At 37.1% G+C, this 26,101-nt stretch overlaps 1 protein-coding gene across 2 annotated transcripts in view; it reads right to left on the bottom strand.

Moving 5' to 3' along the window:
- Window positions 1-8,366: 8,366 nt before the first annotated feature.
- The window catches only part of LOC124802887 (NACHT domain- and WD repeat-containing protein 1), a 598,844-nt gene continuing 581,109 nt past the window's right edge, over window positions 8,367-26,101 (bottom strand). For both annotated transcript variants that reach the window (XM_047263936.1, XM_047263935.1), the window contains exons 23-26: window positions 23,184-23,346; window positions 22,914-23,088; window positions 21,389-21,523; window positions 8,367-9,801 (exon numbers count right to left, since the gene is read on the bottom strand). In XM_047263936.1, coding sequence (XP_047119892.1) covers window positions 9,581-9,801; window positions 21,389-21,523; window positions 22,914-23,088; window positions 23,184-23,346 — 694 coding nt within the window. In that variant the 3' untranslated portion in view covers window positions 8,367-9,580. The remainder of the gene's footprint in view (window positions 9,802-21,388; window positions 21,524-22,913; window positions 23,089-23,183; window positions 23,347-26,101) is intronic.

Consider the following 26,101-nt stretch of genomic DNA (forward strand, 5'->3'; position numbering starts at 1 on the left):
TCAGCATTGTCAGAATGATGACACAAGGCTGTTGAACATAAATGGTGTAAATGATTACACCATACTGAAAATGCTTTGTAAGACAGCCACTTCTGTAGATGCCTCACTCACAGTTTTTAACATATGTTGTTTAAATATCCTGAACATTATTTTGGCTTTGGCACTGCTTTCAAGGTGAAACAGTGTTGATACCAGGTTTTGTATACCATTTCTATGCCAGAAACAGTGTGCGATTTGCAGGGGGTGATGGGGGGGGGGGGGGGATTTCCCTCCCTCTGCATCAGATCATCCCCTCCTCTGGTTTTAGTTTATGCATCCCAACCCGGGATGTTGATTTCCCACACACTGGAGTAAAACTTTACATATAATTTAAATTTGTGGAGCCAAACACTGAAAGTTTTTAGTAAGTCTTACTATTAATACTACTAACATGTTTCAGTTTTCTAACATCAGAATAAGTACAGCTTTTCACAAATGTGCCTCTACTTCTTGAATTCCTCTTGTATACCTGTATGTAGATGATTTTGTAAAGAAGTTTTACCTATAATGTACTTTTAAAGATATAACAAGGGATGGCTTTTCTGATAGTGCATACACGTAAATAGTGAGTTTCGGCATTAACATCTATTTATAAATAGCTGTTTAACCATGCATAATGCCATGGTCCAAGCTAGTAACATATATAATTCTACTAACCCCCTAAGACATCCCCCCACTGGTAAAAGCGCAAATTGCACCCTGGCCAGAAATCCTCAAATGTCTTCATTTTAAACTGTGGTCTACTGTGAGACACTACTGAAAAAGACATTGGTCAATTCCTTAACTGTTGTTTCTGTGATGGTGGATGACATTGCAACAATATAATGGAAGTTTGACAACACATCTACTTCCAGTCACTTGGAATTAGTGGAACGGCATGGCAAAATCAATATGGGACCATCCCCATGGCTACATGGGCTTAAGCCAAGATGAAAAAGTGGCCTTTGCAGCCTCCTGCACCTTGATGCAATTGGTGCAGAGGTGGATCAAGACCTCTATGTCACTATTGAGCCCTGGCAAGTAGAAACAGTGGTGGGCCAAGTTTTTCATTCTTTTCACGAAACAAGGCAAGAATCCTTTGTCTCAGTACTGTCAGAATGATGACACAAAGCTGTTATATAAATGGTGGAAATGATTACACCATTTACAAGTTGTAACTGATGGTGCACAAGGGATGAATTTGCTTGTTGGCAGAATGTTTTTTTGGCCATCCTTTGAGTATGTATGTGGCCATCCTTCACAAGACTGGGACATCATCTGTAGCTTGGGCAATGGTCTGTGACATCATTGAGAAAATGTTGTTTGCTGTAATTCTGAAACCAGTTGGAATTCCTCCTCATCAAATGTTGGGTCCTGTCCCATAGGTAACTGAAGAGTGCCAGCAGTTGCATGTTCCCCTGCAGGCTTGTAGTAGAAGTCATAGTTATAAATATCACACACATACATGTGGACTCACTTTATTTCAGAGACTACTGCAGATGCCTCTTTTTGAATTTGTGAGTAATTTCTTTGTCATAAAACAAATGGGCTACTTTGACTCATCAGGATTTTGATATGTAAGCACCACACCTACAAATCTGCTGCTACTGCTACTGTTTTTCCAGGCATGTAAATAGATATACATGGTACTGACACAAGTTTCCATATTAGCATTTGAATTGATCATTTGCATTTCTCTGAGCAACTGAATGTGACACATTAGCTTTGTAGCCTGATGAGTGGATACATGAGATCAGCTGCCTGCATAAAAAATTTCGCATGATAATTGACTTTCCCTGAGAAAGCTAGGTCCTTGGGGTGCAGTACAGTATCAGTAGTGGTTAGATGACAATCTGTGGGCATGATGCTGTTTGCACTAAGCACATATCTGAGATATTTATGGTTTCTTTGAAAAACTTGCATTTGTCAAGTTCACTCTTCAGAGCAGCTTCCTCTAGGCAAGAAAACACTGCATGTAAATTCTTCAAGTGCTCAGTTTGCTGTAACCAGTCACTATGATATCGTCAATGGAATTTGTACAACATGGGTTTGATGCAGTCCCTCATGTTGATGCTGAAAAATTTCAGTGAACTTGCAATACCAAACAGTTGGCATACAAGCTGTAGGGCATATCAATTAATATTATATTTTAAAATTCCTTGCCTAGTTGGAACTGCAAGTGAAGCACAATCACTTGACATCCCAGGTTCAATGACACTCAAACTTTGTAGGTGATCAAGTTCTCCTTTAATCAATTGTTTTACTGCAATTGGTGCTGGACACACACTACAGAATTTTGTGTTGCTGCAAATTTTTAAACTTATACATGCCGTGAAAATGTTAGTGCATATTAGATCTGGTACAAACAGTTCTTTACATAAGTTTTCAAGGACATTCAATGGAATTTGCTGCTCAATTAAACCTACTGCATCCTGTGTTATGGATCAAAAGCTGTAAATGTATTGAACTCAAAAATATTTGTTACAAGTTTTGAATCACTACCAGAGCAGGAATTTAGTAAATGTCTTGTAATAATGAGGAATTGATTTATGATAGGTTTCTAAATTGATTTAAGTCATTGCAGCATTGATATCAGCCAGGAAACACAATGGGTGCTGATTTATAATTGCATTCAATGGTATTTTATGGGGTTTATAATATTGAGCTTATAGTGTGTTAATATCCATTTTGCTAGCTGAATATTCTCAGAACTACTGCACATGCTTTCTGTTCCACATAATATCTAAATTAAGTTCTTTTCCACAGCACTGACAGATTGCTTTATGGAAGTGGCAGATAGACTGATCATGCAGAGATAATATTGAGAGCAAGAAGCAAGAGCACAGTTGTGGTAGAGTCTAAGTGTTGTTGACTATCTCTGCTGCATTTGGCAGAGAAGAAAAGTCTCAATTTGATTCTGATGCCAAAATCCTATTTGCTTGGGTCTGAAAGCACACTAATATTCGAACTAGCCAAAGATGAGGTTCTTGGTTTACTCATTTTCACTTTTTCTGAAGGTTGATCTAATTGCACATCATCCCATTGAAAAAGTTTCAGTGGCTGGATTATTTGTAACACTTGCTACATGGTGGCTCTGGTAATTTTAAAGCTTAATGAATGATTTCTCCATCTGACACATTCTGCAGCATGATGTCATGAATTAGTGAATTCTTACTGTATGTGATGCTTGAACTGGCTGCACTAAATAACCACTTGCAACCTAAACCACAAAAATCCGCTACCTAGCTTGCAAATGTCTGATCTGCCTTTTAACATGACAGACAAAAATTCAGTTTAACTGCTACACTGTATGTTTACTTTCAACAAAATGATGTTAGCAGTTCACATATTTCTACAAAAGACAATGAATTTGGGTCTGCTTCTGGACCAGCTTATGAGAAAACTGAAATATATCTGGACCATTCCAAGAGAGGAAGAATGCTTATTAGACATGTGCCTTGTTTTACTATAAATGCTGCAAAGTGCTGTTACAGACATTTGCCATAGGATTCCCAGTTCTCTTTATTGTCACTGAATGCTGGGAATGCAGATGACAAGACTTCAGGTTGCTGGACTGCTGCTAGAGAATGGTCAAGGGTGCTATTTTTTTTAGTAATAAGTTGTTCAAACTGTTATTGTTATTATTACTGTTGTTCCATTTGCTATTCTTATAAATCCATTAGTTGTTGCTACAGCTTTAGGAATTCTGAATCCATTTTACTCGTCATTCATTCACATTCAAAGCCAGTAATAACTTTCTTTATGATGGCTTTTGGATGCCTTTATTGCACAAACAGATGATATGATAAATGATAGGATGGAACACTGAGTTCACTTGACAGTGCAATACACTTTAGAAGGCAATTCATAGCCAAGAGCCATTAACATCATAACCACCACTAAACTGAGCAGAGTGTGTAAGAGAAAACCAACCATTGCAGTAGCATTCTGCATCTCTGAGTCTATCTGACAGATGATAAATAGCATAGGCATAGTATCATGAGAGTGCTAATGAGCTGTAGTGGCCTCTGATTATCTCAGGTACAAGGCGAATGGCCATGCCCACGTGACAAAGTGTGGCCATTGAAGTTGTCACCTCATTCTTGTGCGATTGTGTGGTGCCCTCTCTTATTATGTTAGGGTTCCCATGAGTCATTGAGACACTACAGTAAGCTGGCTGGAACATCCTCAAGTCCTCTAGCTCAACTTATCTGCAAGCTACTGGAGACATTCACACAACAGAAGCCACCTGCAGAAAATATCCATGCATCATCCTTTCTAATCCTTGCCAAGTGTTTCATTCTAAATTCCAATGGAAAAACTTCTTCTTCCCCCCTCCCCCCAATAGTAAAAATGAGATATTACAGCAGATTATGTTAGAGTCTATTTATTTGTCACTAAATGCAATATAAGTTGGAAGCCTTTGGTCAAATAATATATTTGCTTCAGCACACACTTGTTGACCTTTACGACCCTACAATACCATAGTGAAGTAGCAGCAAGCACTCCACAGTTGAACATGGGCGAGCTACCTAGGCAGCAACTGTGTGAACCAAGCACACTGTTGTCACAAACACCTTGTTAGCGGCAGACATCTGTTCCGCAGTAGTCATTTCTCTATGATGCTTTTTGGACTATATGACAATGGAATAAGAGCTTGCAGTTAGTTGCTGGCAGAGAAAGGCTTTTTCTCATAGGCGTAAGATAATAATACAAGGGGCACAAGAACTCTTATCATTCCTTCCTGGTTAATCTAAATGGGTGTTCAGTGACTTCATTAGAAGAAAGCCTTTTGACTGAAAGCTTCCATATATAACAGTCTTTTTGTTGTGGCTGTCTGTAACTCAAGATCATCTCTATATAGCAAGTAACAATATATCCTTTTCATACTATTGTTGTTTTTTTTATAAATTGAGTTATCTGATAATGTTTCATGGCAAAAATTAAACCACTGGTATGTTAAGTTGAGAACTATTGAAGAAAAGCACTGACAGATTGAAGTTATGGATTAGGTATAAGTGGTAAGGTACTGTAAACAACACAGAGGTCTAAGACTGAGTTGCACATTGACATATACTTTTAAATCTATGAAGCAAGTCATATGATGTAATTATCCTGTAGAATTATCTTGTGTTTCATATTCTGTTCTTAACTACTTTGTCATTTGTCACTCATACACATGGTCAGGTCTTCCTATGAGGAATATAATGTACTTGGCTTATGTTTACAGCTTTCAATCAATTCTTGTTACTGGGTTGATTTTATGTTTTGCAAGTACTATTCAAAACTAGGATCTTGTAAGATGTCAAAATTTTTGGGGTAACACTCTCTCCTGTAGACTCCGACTAACTTGTTTAACAAAATTCTTTTATTGTACTTTTTAGCCTCCAGATGCACTGATTATACCTTCAATGATTTTGAATTCTTAGCAACAATGTAGGAAAAGACAGACTGCTACTTACCATGAACAAGACACCTTTAGTAGCAGACAGGTACAATTAAAAGACACTTACACAAAGCTTTCAGCCACAGCCTTCATCTGCAAAAGAGAAACAAAGAAACACACACCATTCATACACACAAGAAAGCATGCCCCCCCCCCCCCCCCCCCCAATACGCATGACCACTAACTCTGTCAGCTCAGAGCAAAAATGCTCTTCTTTGTGGTAAGTAGCACTCTGTCTTTTCCTTCATTGTTGACATTCCTTCATGGATTTTCCATCATTTTCTTAGGGAGTTGTCTTCACATGATTTTAGTATGTACAAAGTAACTCAAAGTACAACTGTCAGGGATACCACTACTTGTTTTTCCAGGCACCTTCTTTGGGAAGTATGTGTGATTTTTTATTGAGCAACTCTGTTTTAGGCAACGTCAGTAGTTTTGCAATGTAAGAGAAAATAGCCTCACACTAAATGAGATTGTATACGATAATGGATATGTCAGAATGAGTAATAAAAATATGTGAAAAGTGCTATATGCCAGTTAATTTTCTAACTGAATTCAGACATGCATAGGTGAATTTCTTGCATGACAAGTAGTTAAGTTTTAAAATGTAATTTAATGAATTATTCTATTGTTTATCTCACACATAACACAAACACATTATTTGATTTTGGTTGAAGAGTCATCTGGCATTTATATGTTGGTTAATATTTATTTTTTAATCAAGCCTCATTTTGTTCTTACTCTTTTCTATAAATTCAGAAGTTCAAAAGTAAAATAAAAATAAACAAATACATCTGTGTTAACCTTTTTCCTTATGAATTTGTGTTGAACTTTGGATGGTATGTACAGTCATGCAAAATGAGCAGTAATATGGAGAAACACTGCAACTGATCATAGTCAGAGCCACGAAAGAAGGTTGGTGAAGACAAGCAGTTGTTGAAATTATGGAAGTAGTGGTTTCTGAAGACAGTGCTTTCCTGAGAGGCAGCAAAATAAACAGTCAGACTGCTGTTCTCCGCTTCGCTCTTCAAGGAAGCATGTAGTCTATGAATGATATCTTTTACTTGTGTATATATTTTTTTCTATTTACCACCACCAGAAATCATGATCATTTGGAACAATTCCAGCACTTTTATGGAAAATAATTCACTAAACAATTGGAAGACAATTTTAAAATTTGCATTGCCAACACCCTTCTAAATAGAGTCCTCACAAAGTAAACTATCAATTCTTGGTTATTGGGAACTAAGTTCATCCACCTTCATTTGTAAATCTGGCTATATCACCACAGTCTTTACAGTTTATGCATTTCCACAAATTAAAATTTTTGAAAACATTATCAGCGATCTCTAAAATTAAAATTTAAAGATTAAAAACAGTCTTGATCGCAACCTTTTATTTTTAAAAGACACTTACACAAAGCTTTCAGCCACAGCCTTCATCTGCAAAAGAGAAACAAAGAAACACACACCATTCATACACACAAGGAAGCGTGCCCCACACACACATGACCACCAACTCTGCCAGCTCAGAGCAAAAATAAAAGGTTGTGATCAAGACTGTTTCTAATCATTAAATTCCACAAATTAACTTGCAATGTTACCTTGATATGACATCCAAGAAATGTTGCTGCTCCCACTCATAAAAATTTAAAATGGTGTAAGGGGCATTCAATAAGTAATGCAATACATATTGTTTATTGACCAATTCTGGTTAAAATGGTGTCCGCAATTGAGATGCATTGCAAACAAAGAGAAGTCACTGAATTTCTTTGGTGGTAACCAGACCATCACAATAGTTCACAAGCATTGAAAGATTTTTTTTCAGATAATGGTCTCTTTCTAAAACCACAGTAAGTTGCTGGACAAAGCATTTGTCGTCAACACAAGGAGAATAAATTTGTCTGGTTTCTCATCTACAGGACAGCTATAGTGTTAGAATGTGCAGACACTATAATTTGAGGTGATCAATGAATATCAAACAAGCATCCAAGTTCTCAGCTTGACATCTCTGTTTGTAGCACTGACACACTTGTCCACATGTTAGTGTATTCAAAGATTTGTGCTCACTTGCTTCCTCAAAGACTAACTAAAAAGCATAAAGAGAAAGGAGGAACATGCACAACTCATTATGAGGCCGATGATGAAGATCTCTTGTTGAACATTGTCACAGTTGACAAAATATCGGTTCACGATTTATAACCTGAAACAAAATGGCAATACACACCATCTCTTTTGATGAAGTAGTTCAAAACAGTACCCTCAACTGATAAAGAAAGGGCTGAAGGGACTATTTTGTTGTTTGTTGGTCAATTGATCAGCTCTAAAATCTACAGGGAGACTCTCAGGACACTGAACAAATGATTAGAGCAAGTTCATTGCCCCAAAAATGCAAAGACATTCCTCCTTATCCATGATTTCGCAAGGCCACATACAAGTCTGTGTAGCCAAGAGGAGATCAGAAAACTATGTGGACTCTTCTTCCTCATCCACCCTACAACCCAGATCTCACACCTTCTGAACTCCACCTCTTTGGCCCTTTGTAGGATGGATTCCACAGGAAGCATTACAGCAATGATGGGAAAGTTACTGACGCAGCAAACACTTGGCTAAGGCATAGAGAAGTAAAGTGATAGCATGGTCATATACAGGCTCTCACATTAAGGTGACATGAGGTCACAGACAAAGGTGATGCATTACTTATTGAATGACCCTTGTAGATAACATTCACTCACACTGTTTACGTGTAACAGAAAGTTTCCAAGAACAATAAATAAAATGAGGCAATTGAGTTGCTTTTATAAGAACCAACACACAAACACAACTGTAATGTGTTAACTTATTATTAATAACAATAATATTAATAAGATCATACTCATTTCTTTTCCAATGTCATTTGTAATTTGAAACACTGAATGAATTAAATAATCTTTAAAACCAGTCTGTTAAACTCCCCCTTTGTAACATGTCATAAATGATTTTCCATTTGGTGTCTGTGGAACCAATATCAGTATTTTTCATCAATTTTCAAAAATAAAATATTGTACTTATATTACAACATTCAATAAAATTGCTATTTATGGATTTCTGCTTTGTTCATGTTAACCATTCAGTTAATAGCATTGTTCCTGTGAGCTCAAATATAACCAGTATTCTCAGTAGCATTCCTTAAATTATTCCAAACGTTTAACAGTTTAGATAAATTCAGAGTAAGCAGTCAAAAATATGAAAAAATAATAGAAAAGTATAGGTACAAATAAATTATGTGTGCTAGTATCATGGTATCACCACAATAACCTCTGTCAGCCTCCAGGAATTTTGGCTATTTCTTGGTCAGCATCTGATTCAACAACAAACTGATTCACCAATCTTAGTTAACTCTGTAAGATTCATTCTGCTGGGCTTTTCCAAAAATGTGAGAAGAAGCTAATGAGAAATGGAGTTGAGTTCTGTGATGAACTAGATCCAATTAAGAAGGTCAAGAGGAAAATTTTCAATTCTGTGATGAAGAAATTTCAGCAAAGAATGTCAAAAGAGGAAAATGAAGTTTAAATACATTTCTATTACAGGAAGAACTAGTTATGTTACAGATATCAAATTATGGAAATATTTGTCACCAAGAGCTGAACATTTACATATATCATATTCCTGAAATGTTTGTGCCCGTCAAATAATATGACTCCATTGTTAATGAAGATGTATAAAATTCTCTCTGTATGTGTGCATGCATGCATGCACACACACACACACACACACACACACACACACACACACACACACAAACACAAAAGGTTCAGTTGCATCAAGCAATGAGTTAAAACAGTCCAGGTGGTCTCACAAGAATGTAATCCCAAATAATATCTGCTTCACAAGACAAGTGACAACATCAGGAAAAAAAAAAAAAAAAACAAAAAAAAAAAACTTCACGATTCAGAATAAGGATAACAACTCTGTGTCATGCACTCCATGCTGTGCACTGTAACTGTCTCACCATGATTAGCGTATTATCAACATGATTGCAGATCTCTGTCTTAACAGTTCACTGTCCACACTGTTTTTCGGCACTGCAGCTGCCTATAAGACCACTGTCTTTGCCTTTCACTGTGTTCACAGAGCATCACCTCTCTTCATCCTCCACATTAAAAACCTTTCCTTCCAGTCCTGGATCACCGTAACAAGTCACCACGCCATCTGTTGGTGACTGGATACCAGGCCCATGCAGCTGTAGTGTAAGTATGTGGGAGCAGCCACGTAGCGCCAGCACTACAGTACAACCCCCACTTGTCACTTCACAGGACGTCACTGGTTTCTCCGGGGTGTAGACTGCCAGCAGCTCACCTGAAGAACATGTTATATCCCACATTTGTTTGTAACAATGTGAACAAGGTACATCTGTACTTATTTATTTATTTTATTATTTTTTATTTTGCATATGGCAACACAGCGACAATATTTTATATAAGTACAACAATATGTAAACAAAATGTATAAAACAAAACAATGTGTAAATAGTACATGTATAAATAACAAACAATAGCACAAAAGGATAAAGTACAAACACTCAAGACAAAATAACTACACGTTAAAAGCTTGGCAAGCCTGACTAGAAACTCATTCATATATTTAAAGCTCAATATCTAGATTGCACAGCCAATACAAAGCAGAAGGTTTCACATATATAACCTCAGAGACAGGTCTGGTGCATCTTCTTAAGGGGCATTCCTCAATAATATGGCGGACGTTCTGTTCTGGTGCTCCACAGTCACAGGCTGGTGAGTGGCATAGACCTCACTTGTACTTATATGCAACGCATCTTGCATGGCATGTTCTGATAGGGTTTAATTTAGCCCAGGTACATCTCTTTAGGTCAAAGCCCGGTAATTCCAGAGTAGGATCTTGGATACCTTGGTTATTAATTCCAGAATCATTCCAAAAGTGCCGCCATTGCTCCTTGATGTCAGGTTGATGTTCTTGTGAATTAACCCATATAGGCTTCCGTGACTTCAAGCGGGTTGATGGTATTTTGTTCAAAACATCATGGATTGGTAGATTCTGTGGGTAATCTGAGTCATGAATTTTTGACCACTCTCTTGCTGCTGCTTCTTGCCTTCTCAATTGTGGAGGTGGGATATTGCTTAGAGTATGCAGCCAAGGGACTGGGGTGGATTTAATAGTACCCGTTATTAGCCTCATACACTCGTTCAACTGGACGTCGATTTTCTTAGCATGAGTGCTCAAATTCCAGACAGCAGAGCAATATTCGGCAACAGGATATACCAGGGCTATTGCAGCAGTACGTAAGGTGGATGCTTGAGCCCCCCAAGTCAAGCCAGCCAATTTTCTCAGGATGTTGTTGCAACTCTTTAGCTTACGTTTCCTAGATGTTTTTTGTAAGTCAGGGAGCGGTCTAGTGTTATGACAAGGTATTTGGGGTTGGAGTTGTGTTTGACTCTTTGTTCACAGAAGTTCGCATTCAGTTCCTGGTGGGCCATTTTATTGTTCAAGTGGAATGCACATGCCTCAGTCTTGGTTGGATTAGGGCAGAGTCGCCATTTTTTATAATAGGAATTCAAGGACTCCAGATCTTCTGTGAGTACGTTCGCTCCTTCCCCAAGTGTTTTAGTTTGTACAACTAGTACCAAATCACCAGTGCAGTAAAATTTCCTGCTGACTGTATTTGCCAAGTCGCTAATATACAAATTAAATAGGGTTTGAGCCAACACAGATCCTTGAAGAATGCCATGTTTTATTTTATATGATCTGCTGGTGTTGTGGCCAATGCTCACTATGAAAGACCTGTTCATCAGCATGTTGTTCATTAAGGTTGCCAGTTTTAAACTAGGTATGTTTCTCTTGAACTTAAGCATAAGACACTGGAGCCACACAGTGTCGTATGCCGACAACAGATCAACAAAAGCTACACTTGACTTCATTCTGTTCTGGAATCCACTTTCTATATGTGATGTTGAGCTAAAACTTGTTTGCAACAGCTGCGCTTGTTTCTGAAACCTGCCTGATATGGAGGGGTTACTCCATCCACGATGTCCTGAATTCTGTTAAGTATTAGGCATTCCAACAAGTTAAAGCATACACTCAAGAGGGCAATGGGGCGGTAGCTAGTTGGATCTTCTGGTGGCTTTCCAGGTTTAAGGATTGCTAGCATATGGGCTATTTTAAATTGTGATGGGACTATTCCAGTGTTTAAAATGTTGGTGTAAAAGTTTCTTAGCCATGCTTTGCCATTAGGTCCGAGGTGTTTTATAAATTCTGGGAATATACCATCTAATCCCACCGTTTTGCGTATTTTTAAGGTCTTTATCACACCCTTGATTTCCTCTTTGCTAAATGGGGATGAAAGCAATGTATCGTTATTCAGAGTTTTATCAAGTTCTTGTAGGTCTTCTTTAGTTTCTGCTTCAGTTGTTGGATAAAGAGGGGTTTTCTCAGCATGCGCCTTTATGTGCAATGCCATCTCCGACGGTTTTATTTTAGGTTCCTGGTGGCGTGCTGAAGAGGAGTTCCTGCCATTTGTGTTTTCTGTGTGTGTTTAGTCCCTTTTTCCCCACAATGTAAGTCTTTCTGCTCCCGGGATTGGAATGACTCCTTACCCTCTCCCTTAAAACCCACATCCTTTTGTCTTTCCCTCTCCTTCCCTCTTTCCTGATGAAGCAACCATGGGCTGCGAAAGCTTGAATTTTGTGTGTGTGTTTGTGTTTGTTAGTGTCTCCCATCAACATACCAACGCTTTTGTTTGGTAAGTTACATCACCTTTGTTTTTAGATATATTTTTCCCATGTGGAATGTTACCCTCTGTTATATATATACACAAATCAGTTGGTTTTACTGAGAAATTCATCAATGGAGTAGAAGGAGTTGGCCACCAATAAATCCTTTAGGCTTCTCTGAAACTGAATTTCATTGGTTGTTAAGCTTTTTATGGCTACTGGCAAGTTATTGAAAATGTCTGTTCCTGAACAATGCACACTTTTTTGTACAAGACTAAGTGACTTTAAATCCTTGTCAAGATTATTCTTATTTATAGTATTGATTCCATGAATTGAGCTGTTGGTTTGAAAAAGTAATATATTTTTAATGACAAATTTCATTAAGGAATAAATACATTGGGAAGCAGTAATTAGTATGCCTAGTTCCCTAAACGGGCTTCTGCAGGAGGTTCTTGAGTTCACACCACATATAACTCTTACTGCACGTTTTTTTGCCCAGAAAACTTTAGCTTGGCTTGATGAATTACCCCAAAAAATAATCCCATATGACATTATGGAATGAAACTAAGCATCGTATGACAGCTTTTTCATTTTTATATCCCCTATGTCTGACAGAATTCCCATTGCAAAAAGAGATTTGTTAAGATGCTTCAGCAGTTCTGTGGTGTGCTCCTCCCAGTTGAATTTATTATCAAGCTGTAATCCTAAGAATTTAACACTGTCCACTTCTTCTATCTTCTTGTCATCGTATGTCAGACATATATTCTTGGGACACCCCTTACAAGTTCTGAACTGCATGTACTGTGTTTTTTCAAAGTTTGGTGACAAATAATTGGCTAGGAACCAGTGATTAGTGCCCACAAATATTTTATTAGCTGATCTTTCTAAGACTACACTTGATTTGCTATTTATTGCAATGTTTGTATCATCGGCAAACAAAACGAACTTGGCATCTAGTAATGTTACTGATGAAAGGTCACTGATACACACAAGAAAAAGTAAGTGCACCAAAATGGAACCTTGTGGAACTCCACATGTAATTAGTTCACAGTTGGATGATGCCTGATAGCTTGATACATGTCTCTTTCCTAATAACACCCCTTGTTTCCTGCCAGAGATTTGAACCATTTTGCAGCATTTCCTGTTACACTATAATATTCTAATTTACTTAAAAGGATATTGTGATTTACACAGTCAAATGCCTTTGACAGATCACAAATTTTACCAGTTAGCTGCAATTTTTTGTCTAATGAATTAAGTACATTTTCACTGTAAGTGTAGATAGCCTTCTCAATATCAGAACCCTTTAGAAATCCAAACTGTGACTTTGACAGTATGTTATTTGAGATAAGATGGTTATAAAGCCAACTGTACATTACTTTTTCTAAAAGTTTTGAAAATGCTGGCAACAGTGAAATTGGACAGAAATTTGATGCTATTTCTTTATCTCCTCTTCTTAAACAGTGGCTTAACTTCAGCATATTTCAACCATTCAGGAAATATTCCACTGATAAACGACTGGTTACACAGATAGCTTAATATGTTACTTAGCTCATCTGTCTGATGAAGCATAAAATGTGATTCATCTGAAAAGGCCACCTGCTGCCACTCAGTGAATGTACAGTTGTAGAACTGGTGTGCAAAGTCCATCCTTTGTTGCCAGTGAATAGCAGTCAATATGAGTGAATGAACAAGCTGCCTGCTGCTGAGGCCTACATGCAGCCATGTTTGCTGAGCAGTCATTGAGGACACACTGTTTTGGCATCCCCTTCTTTCATCTGAGTGGTCAGTTGCTCAACAGCTGCACATCTATTTGCCCCTACAAATCTCTGCGGTCATTGCTCACCCCTGTCATCTGTGTCCCGTGGTGCAGTACAGTTGTCTTGGTGCCAGTTTTGGATAGTGCTGTTTTGCAATGGACAGTATACTTTAACCATGTCAGCATGTGAACAGTTTAAAAAACTTAGCCATTTCTAAAATACTTTCACCCTTGGCCTCAAAGCCAACGATCATACCCTTTTGGATGTCAGATAAATCTCTCTGTTTCTGCTTTATGGCAAGGACTGCATTGTTTTCCACCCCTCCTCTAAAGACTGTAATACGGACATCAAAGCAAATATATTACAAGGAAAAGATAGTCATATCAGATAACAAAATAAAGAGAATATGAGATATAGTGAAGGAGGAGACTGGTAGAACCAGGCATGAAAAGGAACAAATAGCATTAAGAGTAAATGATACATTGGTGACAGATGTGTATAGTGTTGCAGAACTTTTTAACAAACATTTTATAACTGTTACTGACAAGATAGGGTTGTCAGATTCTGTAGATGCTGTTATGGAATACCTCAGACCAGACATTTCAAGTAACTTCCATATTATGAATTTGACCCTCACTACCCCAGCAGAAATAATGTCCATCATAAAATTTTTAAAATCAAAAACATCTACTGGGTATGATGAAATATCAACAAAGTTAGTAAAAGAATGTGATTCTGAGCTAAGTAACATATTAAGCTATGTGTGTAACTAGTCATTTATTAGTGGAATATTTCCTGAAATGCTGCAAAATGGTTCAAATCTTATATCTCGCAGGAAATAAGGGGTGTTATTAGGAAAGAGACATGTATCAAGCTATCAGGCATCATCCAACAGTGAACTAATTATATGTGGGGTCCCACAAGGTTCCATTTTGGGGCCCTTACTTTTTCTTATGTATATCAATGACCTCTCATCAGTAACATTACCAAATGCCAAGTTCACTTTGTTTTCTGATGATACAAACATTGCAATAAATAGCAAATCAAGTGTAGTCTTAGAAAGATCAGCTAATAAAATATTTGTGGACATTAATCACTGGTTCCTAGCCAATTCTTTGTCACTAAACTTTGAAAAAGCACACCACATGCAGTTCAGAACTTGTAAGGGGTGTCCCACAAGTATATGCCTAACATACGATGTCAAGCAGATAGAAGAAGTAGACAGTGTTAAATTCTTGGGGTTATAGCTCGATAATAAATTCAACTGGGAGGAGCACACCACAGAACTGCTGAAGCATCTTAAAAAATCTCTATTTGCAATGCGAATTGTGTCAGACATAGGGGATATAAAAATGAAAAAGCTGTCATACTATGCTTAGTTTCATTCCATAATGTCATATGGGATTATTTTTTGGGGTAATTCATCAAGTCAAGCTAAAGTTTTCCGGGCACAAAAACGTGCAGTAAGAACATCCTGCAGAAGCCTGTTTAAGGAACTATGGATACTAACTACTGCTTCCAAATATATTTATTCCTTAATGAAATTTGTCATTAAAAATATATTACTTTTTCAAACCAACAGCTCAATTCATGGAATCAGTACTAGAAATAAGAATAATCTTCACAAGGATTTAAAGTCACTTAGTCTTGTACAAAAAGGTGTGCATTATTCAGGAACACACGTTTTCAATAACTTGCCAACAGCCATTAAAAGCTTAACAACCAATGAAATTCAGTTTAAGAGAAGATTAAAGGATTTATTGGTAGCCAACTCCATATATATAAGTACAATGTAACTTCTGCACAATTTCAGTGCAGTAATGTGTTCATTGTAAATATGTGTGTGTGTGTGTGTGTGTGTGTGTGTGTGTGTGTGTGTGTGTGTGTGTGTAAGTACAATCTAACTTCTGTACCATTTCAGTGCACTAATGTGTTCATTGTAAATAAGTATTATAGTAGTTGTATTACACATTTATTACCCTATAAATAAATAAAAAACTTTTTATTTTAGATTCAGTGCATTGGTATTTGTAAAATGACTTTTCATATAGTGTTCATTAAAAAATGACAATCATTCCACTTGGAACCTGTGGAATGATAAATTAGCTTATTTGTTTTAGTTGTAAATATTTGTCATGTATTGTTATTTTTCTGACATGTTCTACATCCTGGAGGACCTCCTTACTACGGATCAATTGGAATGAAAGTAAATCTGATCTAATCTAATCCTCGACACACTTTATATTCCCTCCACTGCTAATGATCCTAACTGCCATCTGTGAGTGGCTATTGCACATTGATGTCAAACATCTGTGGTGTTCACATTAATGTGCCTGGACCCTATGGTTAATACAGGAGGTTTCTTTCATGAATTTCATAGGAACTCACAAACTGTGGAAGTAAATATATATGTTGCAAAGACATAGCACAGCAGATGCCTACATCCACTATCTGCAAAACCACCGTGAAGACCACAGCATATGATACTTTCCATAGTAGTAGATTTTGGGATTTCTTACCATTGCATTTATGTTTGAAGCACAGGGAGAATGACTGCTTGAATCCCACAGTGCATGCTGTAATTAGTCTAATATTGTCTTCACAATCTCTATGGGAACAATTTGTAGAGTGCTGTAATATATTTTTGGATTCCCCTTTTAATGGATGTTGAGAATTTGTAAGTATGCTTTCATGTAATACTTAGAGTCTATCCTCCAGCATCTGCCAGTACTGATTTTTTTTAAATTTCTGTGATGCTCTGCTGTGAGTCTAACAGACCTGTCACAATTGGTATTGCCCTTTTATATATGTGTTCTATGTCCTCTGTTACTCCTATGTGGTATGGGTCCTACATACTTGAGCAATATTCTAGGATGGGTGACACAAGAGTTCTGTTCTAATTCAACCACAAACTCTATATAACATCTGAAAGGGATTCCATCAACCACTGGGGTATGTTCAATTTCAGAAATTTTAGCTGTTTTTCAATGCTACAGACACTAACACCAATATTACTTGTCTTAACAGTGATCTGAGGTTAAATTGGGACAGTATTCTTGAATCTCCCTTTTGCTTTGCTATCGTCAGTTTTAGTCCTTGCGTCACCCTAGATGTCTGAACACTGACTTTGGTCCTACAAACAGCCTTTGTATATGATCAGAATTTCCTTGGATTTCTGAGAGGTCTTTCAATATGATTATGCAGTGGTAGTTGGAGAACGTACCATGCAACACTCTTTTGACAGTCACATCTGTTTCATTTAGTATCTATCTATAGCTCTATACATCGTTTGACAATTATAACAAACATCTACACGCTTCTGCCCAGAGACAAATGTTTCCAGGTTGTCCATGAGATATGATACTACTGTGTTTTTATCATATTTATTGAATATGTTGATTTTCTGACTTATTTTAGTTACCGTTTGTACTCTGGTAATCATTATTGCTACACTGACATCAGGTTAAATGTGGACATCCTAAAAAGGTGAGACTTATTGCTGTCATTAGATCTAACCAATTTCCATGATGAGTGGCCTTCTGAATAAACTGCTTGAAGTAATTAACAGATACAGCAAGTAGTACTGTCTTGAGTCCACCACATGCACATACAAAACTACAAATTTCTCAGTTGGTTGTTGGATGATTAAAGTCTCCACCAATGTTGACAGTATGATTTAGAAAAATATGTCATAGTGAGCTGTGGTATTCTTCTAAAGGTTTTGGCTGCATTTGTAGTCGAATGTAGTGGTCGGTATAATTACCCAATTAATTAATATCTAGTTTTGATACTGACTCTTGACACGTAGAGGATGGTGAACATGTCTAGGTCACTTCTAAAGGATGCAGTTTTAACAGAGGGAGTCACCAGGAAACTGTTACCTCAAGCATCTGTGCTGACAAGACTTTATGGACTGGGTGTCGTTGGGCACTACTATCAACAACATTAGGGCACTTACATATTTGTTGGCCCAAATGGAAGCTCACATGTTTTTTTCTTTATATGGATGACACATTCGTTACCAGCCCCCATGGAAGAGGAAAACTCCTTGACTTCCTTACACATTTGAGCTCCATAATCCCAACATCAAATTCAGTGTGGAGACTGAAGCAGAAGGGAGATTACTTTTCCTGGACACCATGGTCTAGAGAAGAGCTGATGGCACCCTGGGCCACGGTGTGTATTGGAAGAAAACGCACACTGACCTGTATTTGCATGCAGATGGCTGCCACCATCCTACACAGAGGAATGGAGTACTAAAAACCCTAGTACACGGACTGCATACCATCTCGGACACAGAAAATCTCCCCAGCAGCTGGAACACCTCAGAACTGTATTCTGAGAAAACAGGTGCCCAGAATGGTGGATCAGACATGCTCTCTGCCCAACCATAACAGCATAACCTGTGGAGATGGAAGAAGTCACAGAGGAAGAGGCAGCCACTGTCTTTACACCATACACTGGCATAATGAAGAAGCACTAAGCAAAAACTACCTTCTGCCACCCAATAGAACAGCAGCATTATTGGAAAGCATCAAAGATGATCTCAGTTTGCAGAAGGCCAACATATAGCACATTCCACTTCAATGTGGAAAGACATATATTGGACAGACAATGCACATCACTGAAGATCATGCTGGTGGGAACACCAGAGGCACACTCGAATGACGTATGGCGACAAGGCATCAGGTGCAGATCACAGTTTGTCTGAGAATCACATGATGGAGTACAAACATACCAGGGTCTTGGTACAGAGTTCCAAATACTGGTTAGAGAGGCCATAGAAATTCACACCAGGATGATCTTATCAACTGGGAGTGTGGCTATAATCTTAGTAAGGCTTGGGACCCAGTACTGAGTTTAATTCAGCAAACAAAAAGATCTGGCAACCAGGGCAGACAGAGCATCTACCACAACACTATCACAAACACTGATGGTAACATCTCTGTGACCACCAAAGCACGGCTGGGCATGGACCACAGAGTGAGCGGCTTGCAGGGGGATGAGACATGAGTCTGCCTCAGGAGCTCACTTCGTCAGCAAACCTGAAAATGGCAACATGTCTGAGTGTCAAAATATTGCATCATTGGACACTATGAACAAGTGGTACAACTGTGGGCTGTTCAATCACTAAAAAACCCTAATGTGCAACTCACACACAGTCAAATATTTGAATAGCAGCATCCAATTTGATGCGCCCTCCAGACTCATTTAAGGAGTACTCTGCACTTCAAACTCTATGGTGCAAGTATAGGAAGTAACAGTCTAGGTTGTCACAGAAATTCCAATGTCTCTGGTGCAAGCCTTTGAGTCAATTCAACTCCACGGTGTCTCCATCTGTTGTGGGGACAATCATTTGTTGAATTTCTGTGAACAATGCTGTTGTTCTCAGTCTTCTCTGTCAGTCACTGGAATGATCCCAGTATTATCTTGGAGCCCGTACAACAGACATATTTCGTTCCAAGACAAGCCACTATCTTTTGCAGGTTGCTCCCTGTTCCCTCAATGACAAAATAGTGTCTTCAAAATGTAGTATGAGCATCCTAATAGGTACAATTATTTGCATTTTATTCTATGCTATGCCCTTTCCAAAAGGAGTAGTCCAGCATTTACCTTATGCGATTTAAGGAAACTACAGGAAATCTAAGACCTGAAACACACTCCTCCCAGATGCAGGTCCACTGACAACCATTTCATCACTTTCTTTGGGTACAAGCTTAAAGTAATGGCTTTTGGTTTTGTAGCTTTCCAGCTCCCTTTATATATATGGTAGACAATTTGCTTCAGTTCCAGAAATGAATACCATATGTTTTTTTGCAACTATCATTAGTAAGTCACTTTTTGAAGAGAATCTAACCTACTTAACTACTCAATTTCAAGTCTTTACCTGAATTTGTGAAACACTTCTTCATCATAAAAAATCTTTGCATGACTAGTTCATATTGACTGAATTTGCCCTTATGTAGTAAAATATAAGACCCAGGAGAGATTTTCCAATTCCTCAGCAGATTTATGGTACAAGACGTTTTCTCAGAATATACTTGTCCTGCAAGTACTTCATAATGTATTTCAGCATGCGGAAGGTAATTCTACAAGGGCTGCTGCAAGGAGACCTCATAGTTTCATGGAATGAGGAACAATATTGCTCTTTCTCTGTTGTTAATGTGTTGTTGAAATCTTTTCTATATCAGGTACTGCATAATGATAATGCTGAATCAGAGTTGCACAGATTACTGCTGTTATGGAATAGGTGCAGTTCTGGTGCACATCTAGGAAGACACAGAAAGTGACTGCATGTATTTTCAGAGAACTTTCCAAGTCAAATAAAAATTACTCAGCAGCTAATAAAGAAGTCTTGCAATTATTTTGGCAATCAGTAAGCTCTGACCATACTTATTTGTCACATCATTCACAATTATAATGGACCATCATTCTTCACATTAGCTGACAAGTCTGGAGGTCTGTCAGAATGACTGGCATGGAGGACATTGGGGCTTCAAAGAGTATGGTTATCACAGAAGTAAACAACAACACAATCCTAAGGACACGGAATGTCTTTCGAGCAATTCTTTTGACAAAAATTCAAATCTGAATGATTCACCTGACATCTTTGAATGACTAATGTTTCTTGCTGAACAAAGGGAAGATCAAGCATTTTCGGCAGTATGAAGGCCTCGTAAATAAGGTTTTCTTTTGAAAAATCCTTTGAAGGAAACTTCAGCATGGATCATACACCAACCATAACTACATTGACATACATTCCTACAGATGAAATAGTTGTCTTAACATGGCTCAAGATTATAAACATCTTGGAAAGGGAAGAAACAGTCAATGAAAAATAATTATTTGAAGACAGAACAATAGATAAAAGGATTTAAAATGGGTGAATATGGCTTTTGTCATTCCAGTACATTTACAGAGGAACATACCATAAAACTTCCATATTGCTCCAACATTAAAACACCTGAAATTCATGAAGATTCTTGGTAGAATCAGATGCAATAATCATTGGCCATGTCTGTATCATATGCAATTCACTAGAAAGAGTGCATCTTGTCAACCCAGTACATTTACAGAGGAGCACACCATGGTACTTTCGTAATTCTCCAGCATTTAACCACTTGGAATACATGAAGACTCTTGACAAAATCAGATGGAGGGATCATTGGTCAGGTCTCTATCATACGTACTCCACTGTGAACACTGTGAGCCTCTCTCCCAATACATGTTCATCTACAATTTTTACTTCTTCTTTTCCTACTATCTCTCTCTCTCTCTCTCTCTCTCTCTCTCTCTCTCTCTCTCTCTCTCTCTCTCTCTCTTCTCTCTCTCTCTGTCTCACACACACACACACACACACACACACACACACACACACACAGAGAGAGAGAGAGAGAGAGAGAGAGAGAGAGAGAGAGAGAAATACATGTGTATACTGACCTTTACTAAGACTCCAGAGACGCAAGGAACGATCACGACAACTACTGTCAGCTGATAAGAATGACCCACCAAGGGGATCAAGTCGCAGGAATGTCACAGGAGCTGTGTGGCCACAAAGATTCCAGCGACAATTGCCTGAAAATCAATAGAAAATTTATGAAATGTTTGCATGTTATTATAAATTAAGTGTAATGATCTATAGTAAAAATAAAACCAAATATAAAACCTGTATACTATAAAAAATATAGTTTTCATTTACAATATATTAATGAATGTGGAACCATTAGTGTCTTATGTATCTCAAGAAGGGTGTTGTTAATATATCATTATTTGGTAAGTGCTGCCTGGCTGGTTCCTTCCATGGATGCAGTATGAGAAAAATGAATTGTTATATGATTTTTAACTAATTGTAAACTAATTTATAAAAGCCCACTAATTTATGTTCATTAATCATTGCTCTTATTCTTATTTACGCTAATTTTCCATACTGAAAAGTTTTAAAATTCTCTTTTTTGAGGTTGGCAAATAACCAGTCATCTTCAGATCATGATTTACAATTACAAATCATACATGATGTGGAAAGGGTGCTTGAATTGCCACTTTATTATAACAACAGGATACAGTTAAATTAAAAGATGCCGAACAAAAGGGGTAAGTAGCTACTGAGGGTCCTACTCCTCAGTATCAAGTCGCATAATATATACTATCATTCATTTGTGATACAAAGAGCTGTCCCCTCCTGTAAAATTTAGGATTATTTTATGGTTAGCTGTGATAAGGTATCAATATTGAACAGCTACATATCATCAACAAATCAAAATAATCTTTCATATTTATGACTCTCCTGGGCATAACAGTCTTTTCCCCCTTCATGTTATGGAGCTCAAAGTTATATTTCTTTCATTAACTACACTTTTGATTTAACTTTTCTTATTTCTTATCTGCCTTTCATCATAGCCAAATACTAATTTTTAAGCTACATATTTACTTTCAAATTTGTTTGCAGTCATGTCTCAGAGATTGCTGAGTTTGTGTAAGAGAATCTTTGTCAATGATCTGATGTCAGTTTCTTTTTAAGTATGTTCCAAATGTACATGAGATTCTTGCAGTTTCTGCAACTACAAAAAATTGGTGGCATATTAATGATAATACAGTATGACTACTGCCTCATAGACTGATTTTATTTTATATAATAAAGAACAAATAACACATAATTCTCATCATGTCCACAGGAGACTGCATTTGGGTGCCTCTGTGGTTGTGTGTGCATGAATGTGTGTCTTTTTGCTAGAAGCTAGCTCAGTAGCTAGTGTGAATAGTCTTCTGTTGCGTGTTCCACATGTCAGTCCACTACAGGTGATGTTCCTTTCCTGTATTTTACTTATTGTTCCACCCAGGAATTTTTAGTATTGTAATAAACGTGTTATGATTAATCATTGCCTGCACTGTACATCACATGTACAACTACAGCACTAGATGTTTCAAAATCAATATTGATAGGAATTGTAAAGAAAAATAGGATAACCTGTGACAAGGTCCCAGACCAAAATACGAGCATCTTCCAATCCACTTATCACACAGCCATCACGAGAAGATATATCTAGTGAAACTGTATCCACACCAGGCTTCCATTTCTTGAATAGTGTGCCACTTTGTAAATCATACACAACAATGAAATTTGGAGATGGTTCATCCACTTCCTAAAAATAAAGTTGGGGTATAAATCATTCATTATTTCTTGAATAGAAATACAAAATATATATATGTTTGCAAATGTGACACATGTGACTTTTACCTTTGCTACACAGCACACATAATGTCCTTCATGTGTTATTGCAGCTAAACTTGTGATGAAATCATGATGTGGAATACGTAGATCATAAAGCAATTTCCTTGATGCTAGGTTCCATACAAGTAGTGGAAATGGCTTTTGTGTTTCATCACCACACACTAAAACCCTGAAAATAAAACAGCAAGTCTATGAAGTTAACAGAATGGAATAATACCACAGCCACAAGAAAATCCATGAAACATATCAGAAGAGATTTTCTTGGTTTGGAGTTTTTAATATGTACTAACATATAAAGCTGCAACATTATTAGCATAAATCTCTTGATCAATTTACTTCAGAGTTTTGCACAATACTCTAATAAATATTTGGACAGACACATGCTACATATTTTTTTAAACAACAAGTCTATAGGTACTGTACCTGTATATTAGAAAAATTGTATTTATGAAATTAAAATTATGCAAAAATAATGTCACTGAAGCAACTATTTTCACAGATCCAGCAGCTGAAGAGATCTCTTTCATACTCCGATTACCCTTTCAGTTTAAGTGACTCAAGGTTACATCTGAAGTAACAATAAAGAACATCCAAGGTTGGACATTCAAATACATTGGAACTAGTTTACAATCAGAGTGGTTTTACCATGGTCAGTCGTATGTTGCCCTTTTGTAAAGCGGTAGTACAGAAAACCAGTTCATACTCTTACCACCAAGTATTTTTTTAAAAAATATTCTGAAATTTTGTAATTTTATTGTGCACAAAAAATTAAAAAGATCTTAAAAGCAATAAAAACCAAAAACAAAAACAAAAGGCTCTTCGTAATTCATATCTTATATAATTTAATAGAATTTCGAGTTCCATACCTATAAAGTGGGCAAAGTCATAGCACGGAACGAACTTTGTAAAGTGACACAATTCACAGGGATACCGAAGACTATGATGTATATCCAGTTCCTATACATATTTAGCAATTGTGAAGTATTGTTGTGTTCACCAGTTGTATGTATAAAGATCAACTCACCTTTTTTCTTTCAGAAGCTAATAAGCATTGTTTTTGTTTCTATAATTTCACTTGATTATATAACAAACTATAGAAAAGATTCATTCATCCATCATGTTCCATACATTCCATTGTGAAAGAGAAGCTCAGGAGATATGGAACGAGTCAAGTTATACATTAGCAGAATGAAGCTACTGTAAATTACATTCATTATTAATCAATGATACAAATGATTTGTTCTTTCTTAAGGTAAATCCAAGACATTAAAATTAGCAGGAAAGCTGTCACTTTCCCAGTCGTAATAAATAAGATGCCTTCCTCCTACTGTTAGTTTATTATCTACATTCTACATGATCAAATTGCTGTTAACCACAGAATGACAGCTGCCCATGTTTGTAGCAACAGAAGCCTGTTTACAATAAACATTGCTAAATGTTACATAGCTAAAAAGATTCTTCAGTTTTTTAATCTGGATAATTAGATAGTTTGTAGAAGGAGCAAAAAAACCGTTGAATTCTGATTTTCTTCTGAATCTGTAAGGACTTACATTTCTTTCCTTCACTCCTGATAAAACTATGCATTACATATCTACAATAAAGAACCTTCCTGTCAACTCTAGACAATGAAAGTTTACTTGAAAATTAAGAACAACATAGGAACTGATAGACTGCTACTTCGAGTAAAGAAGACATTTTAAGCTGCAGACAGGCACAATTAAAAGACACTTACACAAAGAAACACTCCTCAAGCATACATGAGTGCCAACTCCAGCAGCTCAGACCAGAATGCTGCATTCTGGCCTGAGATGCCAGAGTTGGCAGTCATATGTGGATGAGATGTGCTTACTTGTGTGTATGAATGATGTGTGTTTCTCTGTTTTTCTTTGCTGATGAAGGCTGTGGTTGAAAGCTTTGTGTAAATGTCTACTATCATTAACACCTTTCTTGAGAAGGAAACATTTCATGGCCATTTAAAAATTTCTAAAATTATACCACTGTACAAGTAAGGAGAGAACACTGCCATGGAAAATCATAGGCCTATTGCAATATTATCCACATTTTCAAAATTTTTTGAATACTGTTTCTATAAGATTAGAAAGCTTGTGGTGTTCCATAGGGGTCTGTTCTTGGCCCAGTCCTTTTCACATTGTTCATCAATGACATAATGCTAATTCTTTTTTGTATTCTGATGATATAGTTTAATTTCGAATAGAGGAGATGTGCTTCAAGAAACAGTCAATGAAACTACCTGTGACATAAAATCTTGGTCTGAGGCAAACAGACTACTAATAAACACTCAGAGAACTCTAAGCATGAACTTTCACACAAGGCAGAATGTTACTCAATTTGATGCAGACATATATATTGGCGAAGATGAAATTGCCAGTGTGCATGACACCAAATTCCTTGGAATAACTGTCAGTAGCACCCTAGCTGGAAACTACATGTAGAGATAGTTGCAAAGCGGCTCAGCAAAGTGTGCTACCTTCTCAGGTCAATAAAAGAATCAGCCAACATTAATACTTGGAAGCTCATATACCATGCTCTGTATGACTCCATTATGAGCTATTGCCTAATTTTCCGGGGAAATAGTTCTGAATACAATATAATTTTCAAATTAGAAAAACAAGTGATCAGAATCATGTCATCAAAAAACAGAAGTGAATGCTGCAAGTCATTGTTTAAAGCACTAAAAATTCTGCCAATGCCATGTCTTTAGATAATGGAACTGGTTTGTTTTGTAGTTCAGTGTTTGGGAACCCTACACAGAAATCTAAATTGCTCGACACACAACACTAGAAACAAGTCTCAGTTAAGAACTGTAGCACACATCACTAAATTATATGTTGGCAGCATTAAATATATGGGCATAAAAATGTGTAACAATCTCCCATCAGGGACCAAGACCATTAATAATCTGA

The sequence above is a fragment of the Schistocerca piceifrons genome, chromosome 6, assembly GCF_021461385.2.
Source record: "Schistocerca piceifrons isolate TAMUIC-IGC-003096 chromosome 6, iqSchPice1.1, whole genome shotgun sequence".
NCBI lineage: Eukaryota > Metazoa > Arthropoda > Insecta > Orthoptera > Acrididae > Schistocerca > Schistocerca piceifrons.